Source organism: Dermacentor silvarum, chromosome 4, assembly GCF_013339745.2.
Source record: "Dermacentor silvarum isolate Dsil-2018 chromosome 4, BIME_Dsil_1.4, whole genome shotgun sequence".
In the NCBI taxonomy this organism is placed as follows: domain Eukaryota; kingdom Metazoa; phylum Arthropoda; class Arachnida; order Ixodida; family Ixodidae; genus Dermacentor; species Dermacentor silvarum.
This window is the reverse complement of record NC_051157.2, coordinates 8,731,503-8,752,680: the sequence shown is the minus strand read 5'-3', so window position 1 is coordinate 8,752,680 and position 21,178 is coordinate 8,731,503. Positions and strand designations below refer to the sequence as shown.

Genomic DNA, 21,178 nt, shown 5'->3' with positions numbered 1-21,178 from the left:
GATGTGCCTGAGGAAACTGCCGAATGGATGTGGATGCGGATCCCTAGACAGAGAGCATCGATCCCTTCTGCGGGCGCTGGGACGACGGGAAGGCGCGAGGTGGGTGACGTCACATTCGGCGGGAAGCAGGCGTGGCGCCGCCCTATCGATCGATCTTGGTATTAACGTTCTTCGACCAGAACAGTCCACGCCGCCAGGACTGCCACGAAAGGCAGAGGGCGCTGTCGAACGGATCGGTTGTTGCCAGGCGAAGCCAGTTCCATGGCTACGATGGGGATTTCGCGCGTGCTAGGCGGGGCGGGCGAGGGAGGGGCACGTTGAAAAACTGGATACGATCGGGCGTACGCTCTTGAAATGGGATTGAAAAGTAGCACGAGTGCGCGGCTGATTATTCTCGTTCCTAGTCCTTCAGATCGGCTGCCCGCCAACTGGAACTAGAGAATAAAAGGACGCACGGTGCTATTATGTGCCAACATAAACGTGCCATGTGAATGGAAACTTCACCATCGGATTTTCCTTTCCAATGGCACAGGAGCGACGCGCTGCTCTTGAGCATAGTGAAGCCGCACATCAGAATGACAACATAAGGAAGTCTACGAATGATGCGCAACAAAAGTATCGTTCTTCTTGTTTGTGAACACTTCCTGAAGACAGTTGTACACAGCTTCAGACTAAATGCACTGGTCTCCTTCACGGGATGCGGTTGTCACGTTCTGTTTCGTGCTGACAAAACCTGCTCTTGCCTCCTGTTTTTATGCCTGTCGTTGAAGGCTGTTAAATGACGACGTTCCATTAAAAACCAGAAGCTCGAATGAATAAATTTCTGCGCGCGCAAGAATCGATTTCTTTGAACGAGTCCTTATAGAGGTATTAATTCTTCAGACACAGTACCCTAAAGCAAACAATATTTCTAGGACAAGTCGTCGTTTTCACCTTTTCCCAAGTCGCCAGATGATTTCAGTTTACCAATGATCAACCCGCCGTGGTGCTTACTCGCTATGGTGTTGGGCTGCTGATCACGAGGTCGCGGGATCGAATCCCGGCCACGGCGGCCGCATTTCGATGGAGGCGAAATGCGAAAACACCCGTGTACTTAGATTTAGGTGCACGTTAAAGAACCCTAAGGCGGTCCAAATTATTCCGGAGTCCCTCACTACAGCTGCCTCATAATCTTGTCGTGGTTTTGGCACGTAAAACCCCATAATTTAATTTTAATTAATTACCAATGATCCTGCGTTACAAACGCAACAACCTTTATTCAATACTTTGCGTTTAATTCCTCCCCTATTTTAATCATACGTGCGTTCTGTCCCCACTTCATGCCCTGTTCTGTACTTACTTTTTTACAACCTTGGCTTGCACCGACTATGAGAATGAGGTGACAATTCGGCTTGTGTTCTTCTTGTATCTTTATACATATATTACGCATATTTAATTACAGTATTCGAATAATGAATTGTAAATAAGTCTGGAAACATCAATGTGACATATACCAAGACAAGGTTGACCCACTCAAGCATCATGCGTAAGAAGGCACCACGCTCGAGTCATCCGTTTTGCATAATGGCTTAGTTGACACATCTCGGAAAAAATGTGGAAGGAGGAAGTGAGACCGAATCACATCTCTCTCAACTTTATTAAAACAATATTGACACAGAAAAAACATTCAACTTCATTACTTTGGTAACAATGCGCAGAACATAGCTTTCTACTTAAACACACACGCCAGAGTAAAACTGTCCCTGAAGTTTGATCTTGTCGATGAACTCCACCCCTTTTGGTCAAAGCTATCCAATCAAGCACCACATTGAAGCATCACATGAGGTATTAGCAAGTCATGAATTTGAAAAAAAAAACGTTCGCTCCCCAGTTGGAAGCTCTATAGCAGCAAGAGGTCTTACCTGTAATTTAGGATGGATTACGGTCGCCAAAAACAACCACAGCATTTTTGTAAGGAATTGTAACTAACAGTGATACATTTTTATAGCAAGACATGAATTGGAATGAAAATATATTTGACTGATTAACTATTTTTAACGTCCGCGGTGGTTATGAATCCTCAAGAGGGTTCTTACGAGCTATGCATTTCTAGTTAGATTCATGTACTGAAACGATGTGTAGACGCTGCTGATTGTTGTAGGCACAGCGCGGCCGTACTGTTCTACTTGCTGCAGTGAACAGTTCTTGAGGCGGCATGCACTGAATGTTTGCAAGTACCATTGACTTTACCATTCTATCAAGCGGCGAAAATATGGCATCAGTTCTGCGTAAATTCGCAAGTGGTGAAAGTTTCATGTGAGGGAAGAATTGTCATCCGCCCGAGAGGTCCTGGGTTCAATCGTAGGACCAGGGCAACATTTTAAACTGCAATTCTTTCGTTCTGAGAAGCCTCCGGGTGCTTCCTTTGTGACCTAGTGCTATGCTCTCGGGCGGGTGCATATTTGCCCCTTTCACGCGATGAAAATATGGTGACAAAGGCGTTTAGGTATATTTAGAGCACACTAATATGTCATCACACTTTCTATGAAACAAAGCCCGCTCTACAGCTAAGTATGTATTCGCTTTGGGGTGCACCGAGTCTACGAAATGTTAAAAATGCAAGCACGCTGTTAGATATGAATGTACCGATTCATTCCGTTCAGCTGCATCCTGTCGTAAAGAAGCAACCTTAAGCTAAATGTAATCTTGTGTGAGAAAACGCCAATTACTGAAGGAGAATATTTAAAGCGGCAATAAACAATTTCGTGCGTACGGTTGACCAAACTAAGATTTGATAAAAAGAAATCATGCAAGTGGATGCGTTGGCTAAAATTAGCTGAGGTAAATAGGCATAACAGTACTTAGGTGCTGATTGACCGCTTTATAGAGGTCTCAAAAGAATGCAGGGACTACAAGTCACAGCGCAAGAAGACGCAAAAAGACTTAAGAATACGGGGCGAGCTCTATCAAATGAAAATAATTTATCAAAAACTTACGCACATTTCAGATGATAGTAAGCGCTCATCCCCCATTCTTCTGCAGCATTGCGCCTTTTTCCAACTTTCAGAACCATTATTCTACATCAACTCTCCAAGTTAGCCATATTCTTTAGAGATTATGCGGGACGTCGTAGTGGAGAACTCTGGTTCACCACAAAAGGTCCTTACCCAGCTGCACATAAGTGGTGCACGCGAATGTCCTTACGTCCCGCCCCGTCAGGATGCCGTGCGGCGGGAACGAACCCGAGGCATCATCGTGGTCGTAGCAGGGCGGCATCGAGCCACCGCGGCAGCTGGTGTCCACTTAAGTGCAATCGTATCTGAGTTGCAGGAAAAGTGTCAACGAGCTGGTGTAAAACGGCACTTTGCTGATGGAGTTTACAACTGCGCTGCATCGTTAGTGCCAAAACTAATGATGCCAACGAGCACGGGTGAACCGCTTTCCATACAAACTCGGTCACAGCGTGTCGGGGAAGTGTCTGCAAATTCCAGAATAACAAGGGCCGCACACACACACACACGTCAACAGTGCTGAAACTACGGGTTGGAGAGCTTTTGTGTAACACACCTCACACATTCAAGAAAAAGGAAAGGGCTGTTGGTAAAGACTGGGCAAGCGCGATAGCTGTGGCGATTTGAGACCACTTTCGTTCACGTGCGGCTGTGCGCCGTCTAATGAAGCGCCAGACCAGTTAATTAATCGTCGCCGCTACGAGGAGTCGAAAAGGGGAAACCAGTGGCAGTGACATGCAAAATTACTACCGGCAAACATCACAACAGATTTATATATTGACATTCTAAACCTATCCACGCCCACTAGGGGTTTTCCAACATAGGCCACATGGGCAGTAATTAACAATTTTAACATGATGATGTTTGTAATAGTGTTTATAACTTTTAATCAATGTAGACAGTGTGAAAAATTTCCGAACAGCCAACGAACTCGTCATGTTGGTTTAGTTAGGCATTCTTCGGCCACCACCTACCACCACATACGAAACTCTCTTCGGTAGCACTTTTCAACAGGCTGAATGCATCATCGAGTGGCTTCCTCGCACAAAACATTTAACCATGTGCCGATAATTTTAAGGAAAAGCAACGAAACCAACAAGTCAATATTTGCAATGCGCACGGCTTTCTAACGAAAAATAAATTTGTTTAAGACCCAAATACTCTAAGTATATACACTCGAACCCGGATATATCGAATCTGAAGGGGATCACAAAAAAAGTTCGATATATATATAATTCAATATATAATATAAGAGGTCCCGAGACAAACGGCGGCATACCGATTGGTGCATCCGAGGGCCGCTAAGTTACTGCACTCAACTCGGGGGGGGGGGGGGGGGGGGGGGGGGGGGGAGGATGAGAAAGGGGGGGGGGGGGGGGGAAGCAAGCACACTTCATTTACCTGCAAAAAAAATTAAAAATAAAAACTCCTGGATCACTTTCACGTTCATTGCAACATCCAAGTTGATTCTTTTCTTTACACTTGCAGCGGCCATCACTTGCGGAAAATTAACTCCCGAATAGGCACTCAACCCACACGACGACGCCAAGAAAGTCGGAAAGAAGGAACGCTGACGTTCGATGTAGCACGCGGGCTCGCTGAAGAGCTTGACGGGGCTCAACTGACTGCACGCACGACCCACACGGCTCAACTGACCGCACATTCTCTCTCCACCTCCAGGTGCCAGAAGGCCTCTAAGTGCACAAAGAAGTGCACTTTGAGGTCTTCGGCGTGGCGCCTGCTTCATCTTCTTCTTTCTGGGGTTTTACGTGCCAAAACCAGTTCTGATTATGAGTCACATCGTAGTGGAGGGCTCCGGACTAATTTTGACCCCCTGGGGTTCTTTAACGTGCACTACAAAGCAAGCACACGGGCGTTTTTGCATTTCGCCTCCATCGAAATGCGGCCGGGATTCGATCCCGCGACCTCGTGCTCAGCAGCGCAACTTCGGCGTGGCGCCGCATTCGATATATTGAATGCGCTGGTGAACGGGCGTTCTATATGCGCATGCACCAGCCCTATACATTTGCATGGGATTTTCAAGGGAATTTTTCAGCGGTTCGATATACACAATAATTGCTTATATGTGGGTTCGATATATCCGGGTCCGACTGCATTATTTGTGTAGTATATGCAGAAACCTGTAGGTAAATAATGAATTCGTCATTAGGCCTACTGGATAAGTAAAATACAGTATAAAAGTAAAGCAAGCACGCGAAATTCATTTCATTTTCATTTGCTCCGTTATTTCCTATCCGGCAGCTTGTGTATAACATTGCAATTGCCTTATTCGAACAAATTAGGCAAGTGAATCTGTTCCGAAGGCTAGGAAATCGACGAAACCACAGGGATGTGCGAGTATATACAAGGTGCTTACATAGTCAAAGCAGCAAAGTATTGAGTATATTTCGGCAGTGAATATCGCTAGACGACGAAGCCCTGAGCTAGGCTGGTTTGAATGCATTTCTCCGATTCTGAGCTGGGGTGTCCGGTTCACAGGATAAAGCTTTGTGGTTCCAATCTTACTTGGCAGAGAACAAGGCGGTATGATATGATAAGTTGACTAGCGTCCACGGTGATGGTTCTTTATTTCTTTCGACATGAAATGGTTAAACTTCAGGGTTTGGCAACGTCGCCGGAAAACTGCAAGGCTGTGCGGGGAACCTGTTGGCGTTATTGCAACCTAATTTAGGCCCAATGTGGCCCCCTTAGCTATTTAAATTGAACATTCCGCTTCTGCCGCTTTCGGAAACGCCGGGTAACAATTATGTCCATCAATGTTGTATGTCTTATCTTAAACTTTGATCTTTAACACACTACACTTCGGGAGCTCTTGCAATTAGCACTATTCTTTTGCTATTCGGAAAGGCCCAGAAGTTAATTTCTGCAGGCTGTGACCACAGGCTGCAGAATTAACTCAGTCTTCCAAGTAAAAATAAGGATTACATAAATATTACTGTAAAATTATGGGCGTAACGAATGAATGAAAGGTAACTAGGCAAGTTGCTTAAAGTGTGATACCAACAAAAACAGTGCGAGTTTGTTTAGCGCTTGTTCTGTGTTGATGCGCTCTATTGACCGAACAACCAAGCGTTAGTTGCACTACCAAGAGCGTTGCGGATGGTTTACGAACACAGGTGGCATGTAAAATGAAGACGCGATTTGAGCAAAGGTGACAAAGCGTGTCGCAACGCTTGCTCTGGATGGAATCATGAAGGTCCTTAGGCGATGGTCTTTAGCGGTGGGCCCGTCTCCTGCGCAGATCGTTCCGACTTGAGCCGAGCCTGGAAATGACGCAACGTCCGCAGTCAGGAGAATCCAAGGGTTTTTTGACGCCGGCATTTTGCCATCTTTAAAACTATAAAATGTGAAATCCGGTGGTATTATGTGGTTGCGCTTGTAGGCTAACACGAGCAGAGAATTACTCAATTCTCGTTTTCTGGCTATTTTCAGACACCATATGATTCGCGTGGTGGGTTTCCCCGGTGTCTTTTTGCGAACTAAATGTGGAGTAAAGATTTAGCAGAAACGGAAGAGAATACTAGGAGTGATGTGTGCACAAAGTGAGTTGTTTGTGGGTTAATTACGGCTTTTTTACCGCATGGAATGTCTGCCAACCATTTAGAGAGAACTATAGCTGGCATCGAGTTGACATTTAGTGAAACTGAGGGCCACAAATATGTGTGATGTGCACGAAAAGTTTAAAGGGCGTTGGTTAATCATGGCCTTAGCAATAAAAAAACTTGTGGATGTGCTCGAAAGCGTTATACAGGGCTAATAGGCAATGTCTCCCAGTTTCGCGGGAGAACTTAAAGGTGCACGCGGTTCACTAGTGGTGAAATGGGGAGAAGGGAGGAGAGAGGGAGGACATGTTAGGGATGATGTTTGTACCAAGTTTAATGAATGCGGCTTGATTACGGGCCTTGCAGATACATATTGAACACTCGTTTCCTCTCTAATTTAAAACTTTATATAGGTAGTGCGCAGAGGGTCTTCCCAGTGTCTGCGCTGATCTGAAGTTTATAGTTGGTGGAAACAGATGGCATGCTACGAGTGATGTAGAGGAAAAGCTTAAATTGTGCTGCCAGCGGGAAAACGTGAGGTTCCCCAATCGACGTTGATGACAGAATTCGGTCACAGCACTAAATTCTTTGCTTACGGCCGGATATACCCAATGATGACATTTTACAGCCTGTGCTATGAACTGGTCAGTATCATGCGATAAGATTTCTTGCTATAGTATACACCAGGACTACCTCTGGTGGTACGTACAGCTTATCTTTATATACATCTATATAGATGTCTCACTGTTCTCCGTGAGTCGCATACGTAACTTTTCCCTATTCGTTCCAGTATCTTTCGGTACGGAGAACGCGACTAACCACCTAAGCGGAATCAGACAGCTAACTTACTTCTCCTATAAGACGCAGTTTTTCCGCGCCCATGACCCTCTTTGGCTTCAGTCAACGCACAAAGGTATATCAGCCTTCGCATCCTCTAACGTTACCGCAATGGTATAACCTATGGCGTGTAGTCACCTATACCGCGTAGACTACATACCGCGTAGTAGGTACCCACGAATAACGGTCTCTGTAGCTGCTTTAGTTTCACTATTCATCAACAGGAGCAACATCGTTAACATTACTGCCATAAATTAATAAAGCCGTCGCCAATTCATAAGGAAAAGGGTCGACCACAGCCGTCGAAAACGTACCCATATGCAAAGTTTGTTGCAGCCTCGCACCAGTAGTTCGACCAGACCAAGACCAGCGCCTTCCAGTATGAACCCGGCCATAGCGAGAGCGACCGGAAGGAAGAGCCGCAGCCTTATCGGCTCGTCCTGCAAAACAATTGCACGTTACAACCAGGAGGCACATGTGTCATCAAAGGAGCGCTGTTTCGTGGTGAAAGGAGATCGGCGTAACGAAAGATTAAACTTGACTTGCGCGAATTAGACCCAGTCGGGGCACTTCGCCATCCGATGTCAGTGTTTCAAGAATAACTGGTGAACACATTTCGAATATTGCCGATAAGAATACCACCAGTACGGGTTACGGCCTCGTTATAAGGATCCTCTTCACGGTTGTAACCTTTCTCTTTATGTTTCCTTTTTTTATGTCGTACTTAGATTACTTATATTCGCATCGCAAAAGGAACGCGTGCAATAAAAGATAACTTGAATTTGACACATCGGTTGAGTAATGTGCGCTCATTAGAGCGTCATTACGCATCAACTTTACAGAATGTAAAACTCGCCATTGCGGCATCCTCACCTCGGGCGGCTTCTCGCACCTGGTCGACCACCACTTCCGTCTGATTTCGTCCAACTCCCCTGTCTCCGACATAGTCGCTATGGCGTGGTTAAGTGTTTCTCTGTGGAAGATAATGGCGGCAAATAACAGCTTGAGTCCATCCATTGAAAGCTCCAGGGGCTCACATAAACGCGTATATGAAAAAAAAAAGGGAGCCGAATACCTCGCCGAGACCGACCATAGCTATATTTCGGTGCAGATGTATTGCTCCCAGTATAGTCGCTCAATATTAAAGTGACGCTTTCTTTGCGAGCACTCCCGATCTTTGCTGATCGTGGTTGCTGTCTTGCAGAATAGTTCATACTCAAAAAGGAATTGAATTACGTGCCCAATACAACTTCAGTGCCTCAGCAAAGCGGCCCGATGCTCTAACAATTAGGCCACAATCGCACATATACTGTACCAACAAGCACTCCCGTAGCACGGATGCACGCGCGCAAGTTTCCTTCACGCCAAACAAGCAGCAATGAAATCGGCAAATTTTATTCACGAAAACTTCGCTTCACATAGATTCCAAGATGTGCGTTGGATCTGCGTAATTTTTTTTTCCAATGACAATGAAGCGCAGAGTGACGTGGACGAACTGACCAAATAAGGCCAAATACACGCCGAGTGTCGCACACATTTCCGGGCACTAAACCAAGAAAAGCGATGCGGCAGGCCTTTAGTTTATAATGTTGTAGATATGTGTACTACATCATGCGGCACTTCTAACGACTTCACAAAGAATATTACCCAGCTATAAGCTTAGCCATAACATTGTTTTGTGAAACTACCAAGCCGAAGTAACTACACCAAGAGGGAAGCAATTGCTGACCTCAGAGTGGCGTTCTTTTCCACGGCGAGCGCCACGTGGCGCGCGGTGTGGCGCGCTCGTATGACCCTGGTGTTACAGGGGGGCTGGCCGCACAGGTACTCAGCGGCCAGCGCGTCAGCGAACACGACCAGGTTTCCCGGCGAGCTACTGCGCACCATCTCCACGCCTTCTCGAAGTGAGGGCACCTCGCGGCCTCCCTGTTCGTCCATGTGACCGTAGAACCTCTTCGTCATCTCGTCACGCGTACTCTGCGAGAAAGAGGCACAAGATATTCCAGCCGCGCTTTTCCTGTCAACTTGTATACGTTTCTAGAAAGTTCCTCGATCATGCCGGTAAAAAAAAAAACTAAAAAAAATGTGCTTTATATTAATAACCTTTTATTTATTTTGTTTATCTCGTTTAACGTTACCGTGCTAACACCAACTAGCTCTTTGAGATTATCGCCGCGTGTGTCACATTCCGTAGCACATGAAACAGCTCGTATTACACAGATGGCTCCGGGAGACGACTGCCTATTGACCCTGTGCGCATCTGAGGGCCGCGCGGCTAACGGCGCTTCGATGACGTCATACAGGGGGACTAGCGTTTGTCGTCTGCTACGCCCCGACCAGAATAGCTGTATTTCCATTCGTTTGCTGGCACTCTGGATGGGTACTCGCGTAGCACGGTGCTCTCTGATGACTGCCTGTTAGTGTTACTTTTATATAAAAGGCCAGAATTAAGAGAATTAACAAACGTATCTCCCACATAACCACTCACCGTGGTAGCTATGGCGTTTCGCTGTGGAGCTTGAGGTCGCGGGCATAGATCCAGGTCGCAGTGGCCGCATTTTAATGGGAGCTCGTGTACTGAGATTTAGGTTCACGTTAAGGAATCCCACGTGGTCAAAACTAATGCGGAGTCTTCCGTTACAGCATGCCTCATAATCATATCGTGGTATTGGCACATGATCAGTGGAAAGCCCGACACCAGGTAAGTGAAATTCCAGATTTCTTTTTATTGCGATAGCAATTATATGGACACTCCAAAGCGGAGTTATGCCGTCGGCGTCGCCGTCGCGGTGAGGTTCCGTGTGACGTCAGCAGCGATGAAAACGTCGCCGCGCGCCGTATGCTGTATGTGCGAGTGAAAGCGCGCGAGGGACGCGCGCTTTCACGGGGAGCGAACGCACGGCGGAGAGCAAACGCGCGTTCTGCGCCGTGCTCCCTGAAGGGCTGCAGAATTAAGCGTCTCTTTCCTCCTTTACAATCACCATATATATATATATATATATATATATATATATATATATATATATATATATATATAGAGAGAGAGAGAGAGAGAGAGAGAGCAAACGCGACTTCTTCCGTCACGTGTAAGTCCGTGCGGGGACAGGAGGGAGGAAGGGGAAGCGACGTTTAGCTGTGGCACCAAATGCCTAATTATATAAAAACGTTGCGAGGCGAGAAGGTGGTAAAGACTTCCGACGGTGCGCCAACCTTTCCCTTTCCCTCAAGAACCACTTATCATCATCATCATCGACGAGTGTCCCGTTCTGATTTCGTCGAAAACCTCGGAGCCGCCCCCAGAGGCACCAGCAACAGTCACCAACGCCGAGCGCGTTCGGTGCGAACGCGGGCAAAACGCCGATGGCGTCGACAGCAGTTCTGCGCGTTTCTGCTGCTGCTGCCTGTCCAAGTTTACACAGCTGATAAAATTGCTATCCTTACTCCGTATAGCTCTCTACTAATTTGCTATCGCAATCGATGCTTCGCCTTTTTATTCTGAAATCCTACAGATTCACATTTCAAAAAAATTGGAGGACGCTTAAGCTTCGCCGTTAAGAGTGGAACGCGATAGCATTCATGGATGTTTGAATGCTTGTCAGACTTCCCAGCAACTGCAGCTTTTTCTTTTATTGCGATAGCAATTATATGGACACTCCAAAGCAGATTTCTGCCGTCGGCGTCGCCGTCGCCGTGAGGTTCCGTATGACGTCAATGGAGATGAAATCGTCGCCGCGCGATGATGATAAGTGGTTCTTGAGGAAAGGGAAAGGTTGCCGAACGCTGTATGTGCGAGTGAAAGGGCGCGAGGGACGCGCGCTTTCACGGGGAGTGAACGCACGGCGGAGAACAAACGCGCGTTCTGTGCCGTGCTCCCTTAAGGGCTGCAGAAGTAGGCGTCTCTTTCCTCCTTTACAATCACCATATATGTAGAGCAAACGCACCTTCTTCTGACGCACGAAAGGCCGTGGGGGGGGGGGGGGGGAGGGGGAGGGAAGAGAGGGGACGTTTAGCTGCGGCACCAAGTACCTATTTATATCAGAGGCTCCGGCAACAGTCACCAACGCCGCACGCATTTTGTGCGAACGTGGGCAAAACGCCGACGGCGTCGACAACAGTTCTGCGTGTTGCCGGTGCTGCTGCATGTCCAAGTTTATACAGCTGATAAAGCTAATATCATTACTCCGTATAGCTCTCTACAAATTTGCTATCGCAATTGATGCTTCGCCTTTCAGGTGAAACTGCGACAACTTTTTTGCTCCACCTTCGCCTTTGCGCGCCGCTACCATTTTACGCTGCCCAGGAGGCGAGCGCCATATGGATGGGGTTTTCGCAACTAACCTACCCGAGCGCACCGCTGATATGGTAGAAATGCTGGAAAAGGGGTTTGTGTTTGAATTTGCTCGTAACAGAGTTATGTTTTCTCGTACATTCAAACTACAATCCGACGCTATCATGTCTGTAGGTTGTAGCAAAGTCGTACTTTACGATTTTTCTGACGAATTTTACTTTGAGAAATTCAATTTTGTTCACTAACACTTCTGAGCCACGCGAGGGCCTGTGTGATGGGGGTTGTTCGGCATGATTTTCTCCGCCACGGAGGCAGACGCTTACGCCGACACTGACGCCAACACCGCTACCGGATTTTCTGCGACACGGGGCCCTTAACGCTATCGCGTTAAAACTCGAACAGAGCAGGTTGGCCGACCGCGTCAAGTTGCCTTCACGTAGCGAGCGAGTGCACGACGCGGCAGCGGAGTTCCCCCGCTGACGTCAGACGTGACAGGGCGCCACGCAAAGATCTTGGGGCTTATGAGGATCTCTCAACTTCCACTCCAAAGCTAGAAACAGAAGGCATTGCAAGCTGCCTCCACTGAGGCCATAATTCGAACCCGCTACCTCGTGCTCAGCAGCGGATGCGCCATATAGCCGCCGCGACAGGTAAGCCTCGCCAAGTGCACCATTTACGAGCGCTAGCTGTGCGCATGGACCAGCGGACAGGCATTTCCTAAGCGTTCACCATCATTTGATGCGTTTAAGCGTACGTCCTGAGGTCGCAGGAGAACTTGTACGGGCTCCCTACTTAGAACACATAGAGTAGGCTCTTATCAATACGTCCATGGAGTATGTGGACAATTTGGAGTCATTCCTATTACCGTATAATTTGCGACTGCTACGGTTCAAGCGCCGAGGCTTTTTTTTTTTTTTTTTTTGCTCAACTTAGCAGCGTTTCAAGCACTATACGGCAAAATAGACAAATATGCATCGCAATTTCCGCTGTGGCAAAGCATAAAATGGTGCCGCACACACACAAAAGTCAGCGCATTCCGCACTTGCAGATTACCCGAAACACTACTAAGCGAAATTAAACTCAGTTCTTAGGATGAAATATAGCATGAAAATTGAAGCCATAAAGTAACTAAACCTAATAAAACGTAACATAAAATATATTATCAGTGCAAGTGCAGTACATAGATGCAGTATCATATTTATTTAAGTAAGATTAAGGTGTTATGAGCAGATAGGTTGTACTGGCGCGTTATTCCATGGACGAAGCAACTTTTCTGCAGTGAAATGATGCGCATTAATGCGTTTCACTGTTTACCTCAAAACACACCTCTTCAGCTTGCACTGCTGCTCGCTTACCAATACAAACAACACATTAGACAATCTATGTGCCGGCGAGTACCAGCCAAGAACGGAAAATATATAGATAAATATAAATTCTATTTAGAAAAAAAACTGAGAAAGATGACAAACGCTGTTCATATGAAGAATTCACATCATATCGAGAATAGTGTTCTTTTTCTTTTTCAATAATTTGAACAGTTATATTTAAGCCTACAACATTTACTCGAATCATTGAAGATTAATTATCTGCTCAGGCGGGAATCATTTGCAAGAAACACCAATGCAACTCATTCACGAAATAAAGTAATTAAATTATAATCTTGTTAGTTGGAGACATTACGGCAGGTGTTTAAATTGGAAAGTGGAAGGGGATCGTCATAGCCGTCTAGCTACGGGTTTCTACGTTTCCAAATGGCCATGTAGACCTAAATAGCTTGCGTCAGATTGTACGTTCCCTTTACCTGATTACGCACGCAGCATGGCGAAGCGCGGCCCTCCGTCCAACCCTCGTGTTGCGTCAAAATGGGGCGCAAATAACAGTCGATTTAATAAAATATGGAGGAGATATCATGCTTGAAAAGCTTGCGGCCCTTTATACGCAATGCCTCACGACTTCAAATGTACCAGAAAGCTGGAAGAACGCCAACATTTTACTCATTCATAAGAAGGGAGACGTTAAAGAATTGAAGAATTATACGCCCGTTAGCTTGCTTTCGGTATTGTATAAAATATTCACCAAGATAATTTCCAATAGAATCAGGGCAACACTTGACTTCAGCCAACCAAGAGAACAGGCTGGCTTCAGGAAGGGATATTCTACGATGGATCATATCCATGTCATAAATCAGGTAATAGAGAAATCTCCGGAGTACAATCAACCTCTCTATATGGCTTTCATAGATTATGAAAAAGCATTTGATTCAGTAGAGATACCAGCAGTCATAGAGGCATTACGCAACCAAGGTGTTCAGGATGCATGCGTGAATATCTTGGGAAATATCTACAAGGATTGCACAGCAACTTTGGTTCTCCACAATAAAAGTAGAAAGATACCTATCAAGAAAGGGGTCAGACAAGGAGACACAATCTCTCCAATGCTATTCACTGCATGCTTAAAAGAAGTATTCAAGCTCTTAGACTGGACAGGCTTAGGAGTGAGAATCAATGGCGAATACCTCAGCAACCTCCCATTTTAAGTTGACATTGTCCTATTCAGCAATAACGGGGACGAATTACAGCAAATGATTGAGGACCTTAACCGAGAAAGTGTAAGAGTGGGGTTGAAGATTAATATGGAGAAGACGTGTAATGTTCAATAGCCTGGCAATGGAACAAGAATTTAGGATCGCCAGTCAGCCTCTAGAGTCTGTAAAGGCTGGAGTACGTTTATCTAGGTCAATTACTCACAGGGGACCCTGATCGTGAGAAAGAAATTTACAGGAGAATAAAATTGGGTTGGAGTGCATACGGCAGGCATGGCCAAATCATGAATGGAAGCTTACCACTGTCATTGAAAAGAGAAGTGTGCAATCATTGCATTCTACCGGTGCTGACATATGAGGCAGAAACTTGGAGGTTAACAAAGAAGCTCTGGAACTAGTTAAGGACTGCACAAAGAGCTATGGAACAGAAAATGTTATGCCTAACGTTTAAGAGACAGGAAGAGAGCAGTGTGGATCAGAGAACAAACGGGGATAGCCGATATTCTAGTTGACATTAAGCGGAAGAAATGGAGCTGAGCAGACCATGTAATGCGTAGGATGGATAACCGGTGGACCATTAGTCACAGACTGGGTACCAAGAGAAGGGAAGCGCAGTCGAGGACGGCAGAAAACTAGGTGGGGTGATGAAGTTAGGAAATTTGCAGGCGCTAGTTGAAATCATCTAGCGCAAGACAGGGGTAAGCGGTGATCATAGGGAGAGGCCTTCGTACTGCAGTGGACATGAATAGGATTGTGCTGATGATGATGATGACGATGATGATGATGATGATGGGGCGCAAATTAATGTTGCCGTCGAACTTCCCCTCGAGTTTAGTCGGGCTGAGCGCAACTCTCGGTTGGAAGCACAGTGACTTTAGCAGCAGGGGTGAGACAGACCCCTGTAGGTCGCGCTATGGCGAAGCTTTATTTTGCGCCGCAGCATTACGTCACAGAGGGGTTTCTAGAGCACTGCACGGGCCGATTTTTGCGGCCCGGGCCCGGCCCGGGCCCGTTTTTACATTGGGCGGCCCGCCCGAGCCCGATCCAAACTTTTATGGCGAGACCCGGGCCCGGCCCGGGCCCGGAAATAATCTACGTTACCCGCCCGGCCCGGCCGGCCACCCCTTTACCTTAAGCCCGAGCCCGGCCCGAGCCCGACTCGAAACCGGCCCGAACCCGGCCCGAGACCGAAAAATACATGTTTTTCAGAGTTGAGAAGCCCGAGAATAACTCGCAGAAAGCCGAGCCCGGCCCGGGCCCGCGTCAAAAAGCCCGAGCCCGGCCCGAGCCCGGGTCAAAAAGCACACGCCGTGCCCGAGCCCGGCCCGAGCCCGTGAAAAAACTCCTCTACCCGGCCCGGGCCGGGCCCGGGCTTTCGGGTAAGCCCGAGCCCGTGCAGTGCTCTAGTTTAGACCACGAGCTGCGCTTCGTGGTGCTGAGTGAGTTATCACGTAAATCGGACGACTAATTTGACGCCAGTTATTTTGGTCTACATGGCCATTTTGGAGTGCAGAAAGACGTAACTAGAATGTTAAGACGCATCTATTCAACTTTCCAATGTAAACATGTGCCGTAATGTTTGTAACCAAGAAGATAATGAATGTAACTCTATTAATGTTACATTAGTGAATGAATTGGTTAGGTTTGTCTTGCATATGATGCTTGTCTGGGCAAATAATTAATCTGTAGTGATATGCTCAAAGTAAATTTCGAAGACATTTTTTTAAGTGTTTTGAGTAAAATAAAAAAGAACACACTGTATATCCAGCTGAGACCTCAACAAAACTATGTGATATAATCACTCTTCGAAGAGTTTTTTATTGTCTACTGTCAGATTATGAACCTGACATGGAATTTTTAAAATTTAAATACCACGGTTACATTACAAAGACTGCGTTTCCATGTACGTGAACATCTCCTCGTCTGCTCACGTTTGCTATGGTAAAAAAAAAGAAAGAAAACTCACCGTGCGGCCAAGCCGTCACTAGTATTATTTTAAGACAAACATGATGATGCCTTTTACCATGAAGTATCAGCGAAACCATCATTGTTTTCGTGTATTCTCTCAGAAATTTGGTTATTATTGACGCATTTCTTACTGTTTTAGTTTTTATTAATTATTACAGTTAGCATGAGTTATGTTGTAGGCTCGGTTTGAGCAGTGAATTAAATTTTATGCGTAAGTGTCAAATGACCCATTGAGCGAAATGCAGCTCCACTAACGTGAAACCTGGGGAAGTGCGAAGCATGCAGTGATGCACCGCTAACGGGCTCATACTTCCTTAAGCAATGGCTCATAACCCCTTAAACGCGGCCTCCCCATTACGACGACAGAAGTGAAATTTTACGCTGTAATGACGAGCGGCAACGCAGCCAGCTGTGGAAGACGACGACAACGACGAACGCGGAAGCAGTGGCACGAGCGCGTGCCGAGCGCGAGCACGAGCCGCTTGGTTTACCGTGACGACGACGATGGCAGGAGACGCCGACAGCCTGAACGCATACCTAAAACTGCATGTCACTGCTTAAATGCAGAGATGAAAATAGAACTACGTGTAGTACTTTGCCACGTTGCTGGCGCGTCCAGTATTTTCATGCAATCTCAGCGATCTCGAAACACATCTCAAGTTTGCTTTCGGCCATCTGGGACGACACAGAGGCCTACATCAATTGAGTGTCAAATTTCTCGAACAGATGATAAGAATATGAGTAAACCGCTTCTTTACAGTTACACATGCACCGTACTTTGTACCCAGAATGAATAATTTGCGTAATAACTTGCAAGTGAATTTATAAAAAATGTAGAAGGCAATGCGCAATGTATTATACGAGTACAAGGGGTCTTGGGAGGATATTGCACACTTGTTCTCTCTTAGCTTAAACGCTCGCGAGTGAATTGGGTGCGATAGGGTCGGCACTTATCTACATAATTAGCAAGTTTGTTGGCGTCATCTATTATCTTTTATTCACCTTACCCCATTTCCCCAGCACAGGGTAGCCAGCCAGTCTGAGAACTGGCTAACCTCCCTGTCCTTCCGTTTATTCCCCTCCTCCTCCTTTTTTCGGCGTCATGCTAGCCATTGCATGATAGTTTGGTGGCCAGAAAATATACAAAAGCCCCCCCCCCCCCCCTCCCCCAGAAAAAGAAAAAGAAAAAAAAAAAGACACACACACACTGGCCATATGTAGCCTTTAGTAATTGTATTGAAGTGTTCTCCGGCTACACTTCACAAGACAGTGGTTCAGTCCGTAGAATTTCTGTCTCATGGGTTTATGGTGACAGCTGTCCCAACTGTTGTCACGCTATTTTTTGAAATCGTGACGGTTGATTGTGACGAACAGCGAATCTCATCGAGATTTAGATTCCTCCTTGGAATAACGACCACAAGAACACGTGCAACGCCTTAAACTATGTTTACGAATGCGGCACTCAGCCTAACACGAGTTTTTTTGGTTCGGGCGGTTCCGAGGGGAGAAATGATCGTAAAAGGCCATCTTCACTTCGACCGATCTTCAGTCGGCCGTACTTACTGCTATGAAGGTTGCTCGATCCCAAGGTTTATCCCAGCACTGTCAACCAGTTATTATGAGTCCCAGGCGGGAGACGTGGTTCAGAGTCGGGTGTCACTTCAAGGGGTCGCTTGCTCACGCCGTTGGAGCATCTCAAAACGGGGTATAGCTAACCTGCGCTACCGGGGCGTCAGTTAACTAAGCGGAACTGCACCGTCGTCCAACTCCATCGCCGAGAGTTTCTTGCTAAGCAGGAGTTGAGGTGGGGAGGTACGACACAGGTAGCGAATTCTCATTCAAATCCCCCATCCTCAACAACGACCATGCGTGTACATTTCGTCGATAATGACGCACTTACCTGAAAGTATCTCCTAGTGGCCGCTGTCGGCGCCCACATATGCTTGAGCTGTGTGCTGTCCAGTTGATCCCAGGACTCAATCTCATACTTTGGCCTCAGGTACGAGGCGAGTTCGGTCGTGTAGGCGGAGAAAACCAGCACCAAGAAGATCCACCAGAAGCTGCCCACTATGCGGCCAGAAATAGACCTGTCGCCAGGCGCAACACATTTGCTTCACTACACAATATGAGCGATGCGAAACAGTGCAAGAAGTTGGCACCAGGGCTGGAATAAAATATGTCAGAAGTAGCTCTGGTACAAAAATAAAGCTTATGATTATGTTTCTTCCCCCCTCTTCGCGCTGTATTTCTCGATATATTTCGCAACTGCCAGACACCACTGCAAGCAGGCTTAGCGAGAACACACTGGGGAGGACAGCGCTCGGGGAGAGTCTAGTGTTACTTGGAATTACTTGGAACCGCCCCAAGGAACTTTGTTATATGGAGTGTGAACTGTGTCGTCATTCGGTGCAATCAATAATCGTAAATAATTATGTGCAGCACAGCTTGCCTGTGAAAGTGACACTGGGGGGGAACATTACCCTGGATTTGTCACTTTCGCTATTGTGAATTCTAGAAGAGTCAGAGTTTTCGGGAGCAAGCCTTGGTAAGCCAGAAAAGGCGAAAAGGGAAACGGGTTTCACGTTCTTGCACTATATCTCGTTACATCATGAGATTTTGAATGTGTCTGGTCGGTACTCGCTAATAGCTTACGAATAAACAAGCATTACATTAAATTCGATATGAAAAGTAAAGCTCAAACTGGTGAGTTTTGAGAACTTGTTCTGAACCAAATTGTCCCAAACATGCTAACACCCTTAGAAATACGTAATGTCCGACTAACGTCGTGGTACTGTGAGGTTATTCAAGAATCGGATCCTTGCTTTTCATTTTTCTGCCCCACTAACCAGCCTTTTCCCACCAATTAAATGGAAATCTAGTCTTCAAAATTGATTTCCCATGACTAAACTAACCCACACTTGTTCTTTAATGTCTTTTTAACGCTCGTGCTGCAGTTGTCATCAATGTAACTTCTTGACTAGAAATTCCTCCGTATTATCATGACAAAGGGATCATTACCATCGTTCGCAACACATAGATCCTTTCGCAGAATGCGCACGGCAACAACTCCATCTGAAAAACTGAACGCCATTCTCCTTTTCCGCCACCCTGTTTCGTGACTTAATAATGACTCTTGTGGCGTAACCGGCGTAAGAAAATTGAAAGACGCTTAAGCTTTGTCTTTAAGAGTGGAACGCGATAGCATTATCGGGCTCCGTTCGCATCACATTTTTCTTAATGAGTAGGCTTCACTGCAACAGACAACGTGGGAAAGCCAGCTTACAAAAATCAAGCTTAAACTAATCCCCTTAAAGTCGGCTTCACTTTTAAACACAAATGCATTGCTGAGAAGACATTTTACAGCAGCAGTTTAAGCCGTCTTATATCAAAATGTTAAGGCCCTAGGACATTTTCTTATTATTTTATTAATTGTTTGCTGTCGCCTCGAGGCGCGCGCGTGTCCAAAATTTAGAAACGCTCGGTTTTCCACATTCGCCTCAATGTTGCCTAGAACGAAAGTACAGTGAAACACCATCAGAATTGGAGGACGCTTAAACATCGCCTTTAATAGTGGAATGCGATAGCAATCAAAGATCCCTGGCTGCTTATCAGGCTATTTTCTCGTATATTCAAATTACAATCCGACGCTGGTTAGGTTGTGGTTAAGTCGTACTTTACGTTTTTTCTGACGGATTTTACTTTGAGAAACTCTTTTTTTTTTATTGCGATAGCAATTATATGGACACTTCAACCGGTTTTCTGCCGTCGGCGTCGCCATCGTCGTCGCCGTGAGGTTCCCTATAGATAAAATCTTCGCCGCGTGCCGTATGCCCGAGCGGAAGCGTGCGGGGACGCGCGCTATCACGGAGAGCGAACGCACTCAATTTCCCACGCGCAAGCAAGGAAGCGGGAAGCCAGCGCCGGAGGGAGCGGGGGGGGGGGGGGGGGGGGGCGCACTTCCACTCTGCCAACAACCGCGCTCGTCGCTCGCTCGCACCATCTCTTATCTCCACACGGCTCTGACCTTTATGCGCCGTGCATTCGCCGCTCAGTTTCCGTTGAAGCGATAGACCGCACGTACCTTCGCCGCTGCGGCGTATCCGCTTGCTGCCAGAGTTTTGACGGTCGTTGTCTGCAGTCATTCAGTGTGATCTATTCATGTTTGTTTGTGCGCGCTCACACCACGCTTGTTCATTCAGTTAGTAATAGTCGGGCCACATTTTCCAACGCACGCTACACATGCAATGCTGCCCGGATCGGCAGTGCAGCGCTACAGGTGTGTCCCTTCGCACGCGCTGCCCACGGGAAGCGCTTCTCATCAACACCACCGTTTCACACGCGCCTTCTCGTGGTCATCGAGTCTCTCTTCATGTCGGTCTACTTACGCCGCAGCACACCTGCTTACTTAATCAGCTCATGTTTACTACAATTCATATTGCTACCAAAGCAGCTCACCTTACTTCGTATGACATTGCTGTGTTGCTATCGCATTCATTGCTTCGCCCTTAGGGCGAAACTGTGACATTTTTTCACTATAGCGCCTTGCGCCACGCGGAGGGCTTGTGTGGTCGGGGTGGTTCGGGATGTGGTTCGGCATGATTATTTCCGCCAGACGCCGATGCTTAACGCCGACGCCGAAGCCGACGCCGGATTTTCTGCGACACGGGGCCCTTGACGCTATCGCGTTAAAAAGGAACGTCGTAGGTAACCAATAAAATACCAGGAGTGAACAAACGGGCAACAAAAGTAGTGCTAGGACTGTTGCGGGTGCTGTCATGCGTACCTGGCCTTGAAGTTTGCGCACGAAGTGTTGGGCCCGCTGTAGCTCGTGGGAGCGGGCTTGTCGGCATCTGTGGAGTTGGCAGCTCCGGCCTGGAGCTCAAAGCAACAGTGCACGACGCTTTTCAGGGAGGCCAAGCTGATCACGCCTAGTACCACGTACACGGCAACTACTGAGGCGCCGAAGCCAGCCCACAGGCGCCAATCGAAG

The 21,178-nt window shown here is 46.9% G+C and overlaps 1 protein-coding gene across 1 annotated transcript in view; it reads right to left on the bottom strand.

Annotated features, from left to right (window-relative positions):
* Positions 1 to 4,451: 4,451 nt before the first annotated feature.
* The window catches only part of LOC119448089 (glutamate receptor 1), a 46,104-nt gene continuing 29,377 nt past the window's right edge, over positions 4,452 to 21,178 (bottom strand). Inside the window, exons 10-15 of the mRNA XM_037711570.2 lie at positions 20,972 to 21,178; positions 18,089 to 18,275; positions 9,120 to 9,367; positions 8,264 to 8,363; positions 7,705 to 7,830; positions 4,452 to 6,274 (exon numbers count right to left, since the gene is read on the bottom strand). The exon at positions 20,972 to 21,178 is cut by the window's right edge and continues 149 nt beyond it. Of these exons, the coding sequence (XP_037567498.2) occupies positions 6,212 to 6,274; positions 7,705 to 7,830; positions 8,264 to 8,363; positions 9,120 to 9,367; positions 18,089 to 18,275; positions 20,972 to 21,178 (931 nt within the window). The 3' untranslated portion in view covers positions 4,452 to 6,211. The remainder of the gene's footprint in view (positions 6,275 to 7,704; positions 7,831 to 8,263; positions 8,364 to 9,119; positions 9,368 to 18,088; positions 18,276 to 20,971) is intronic.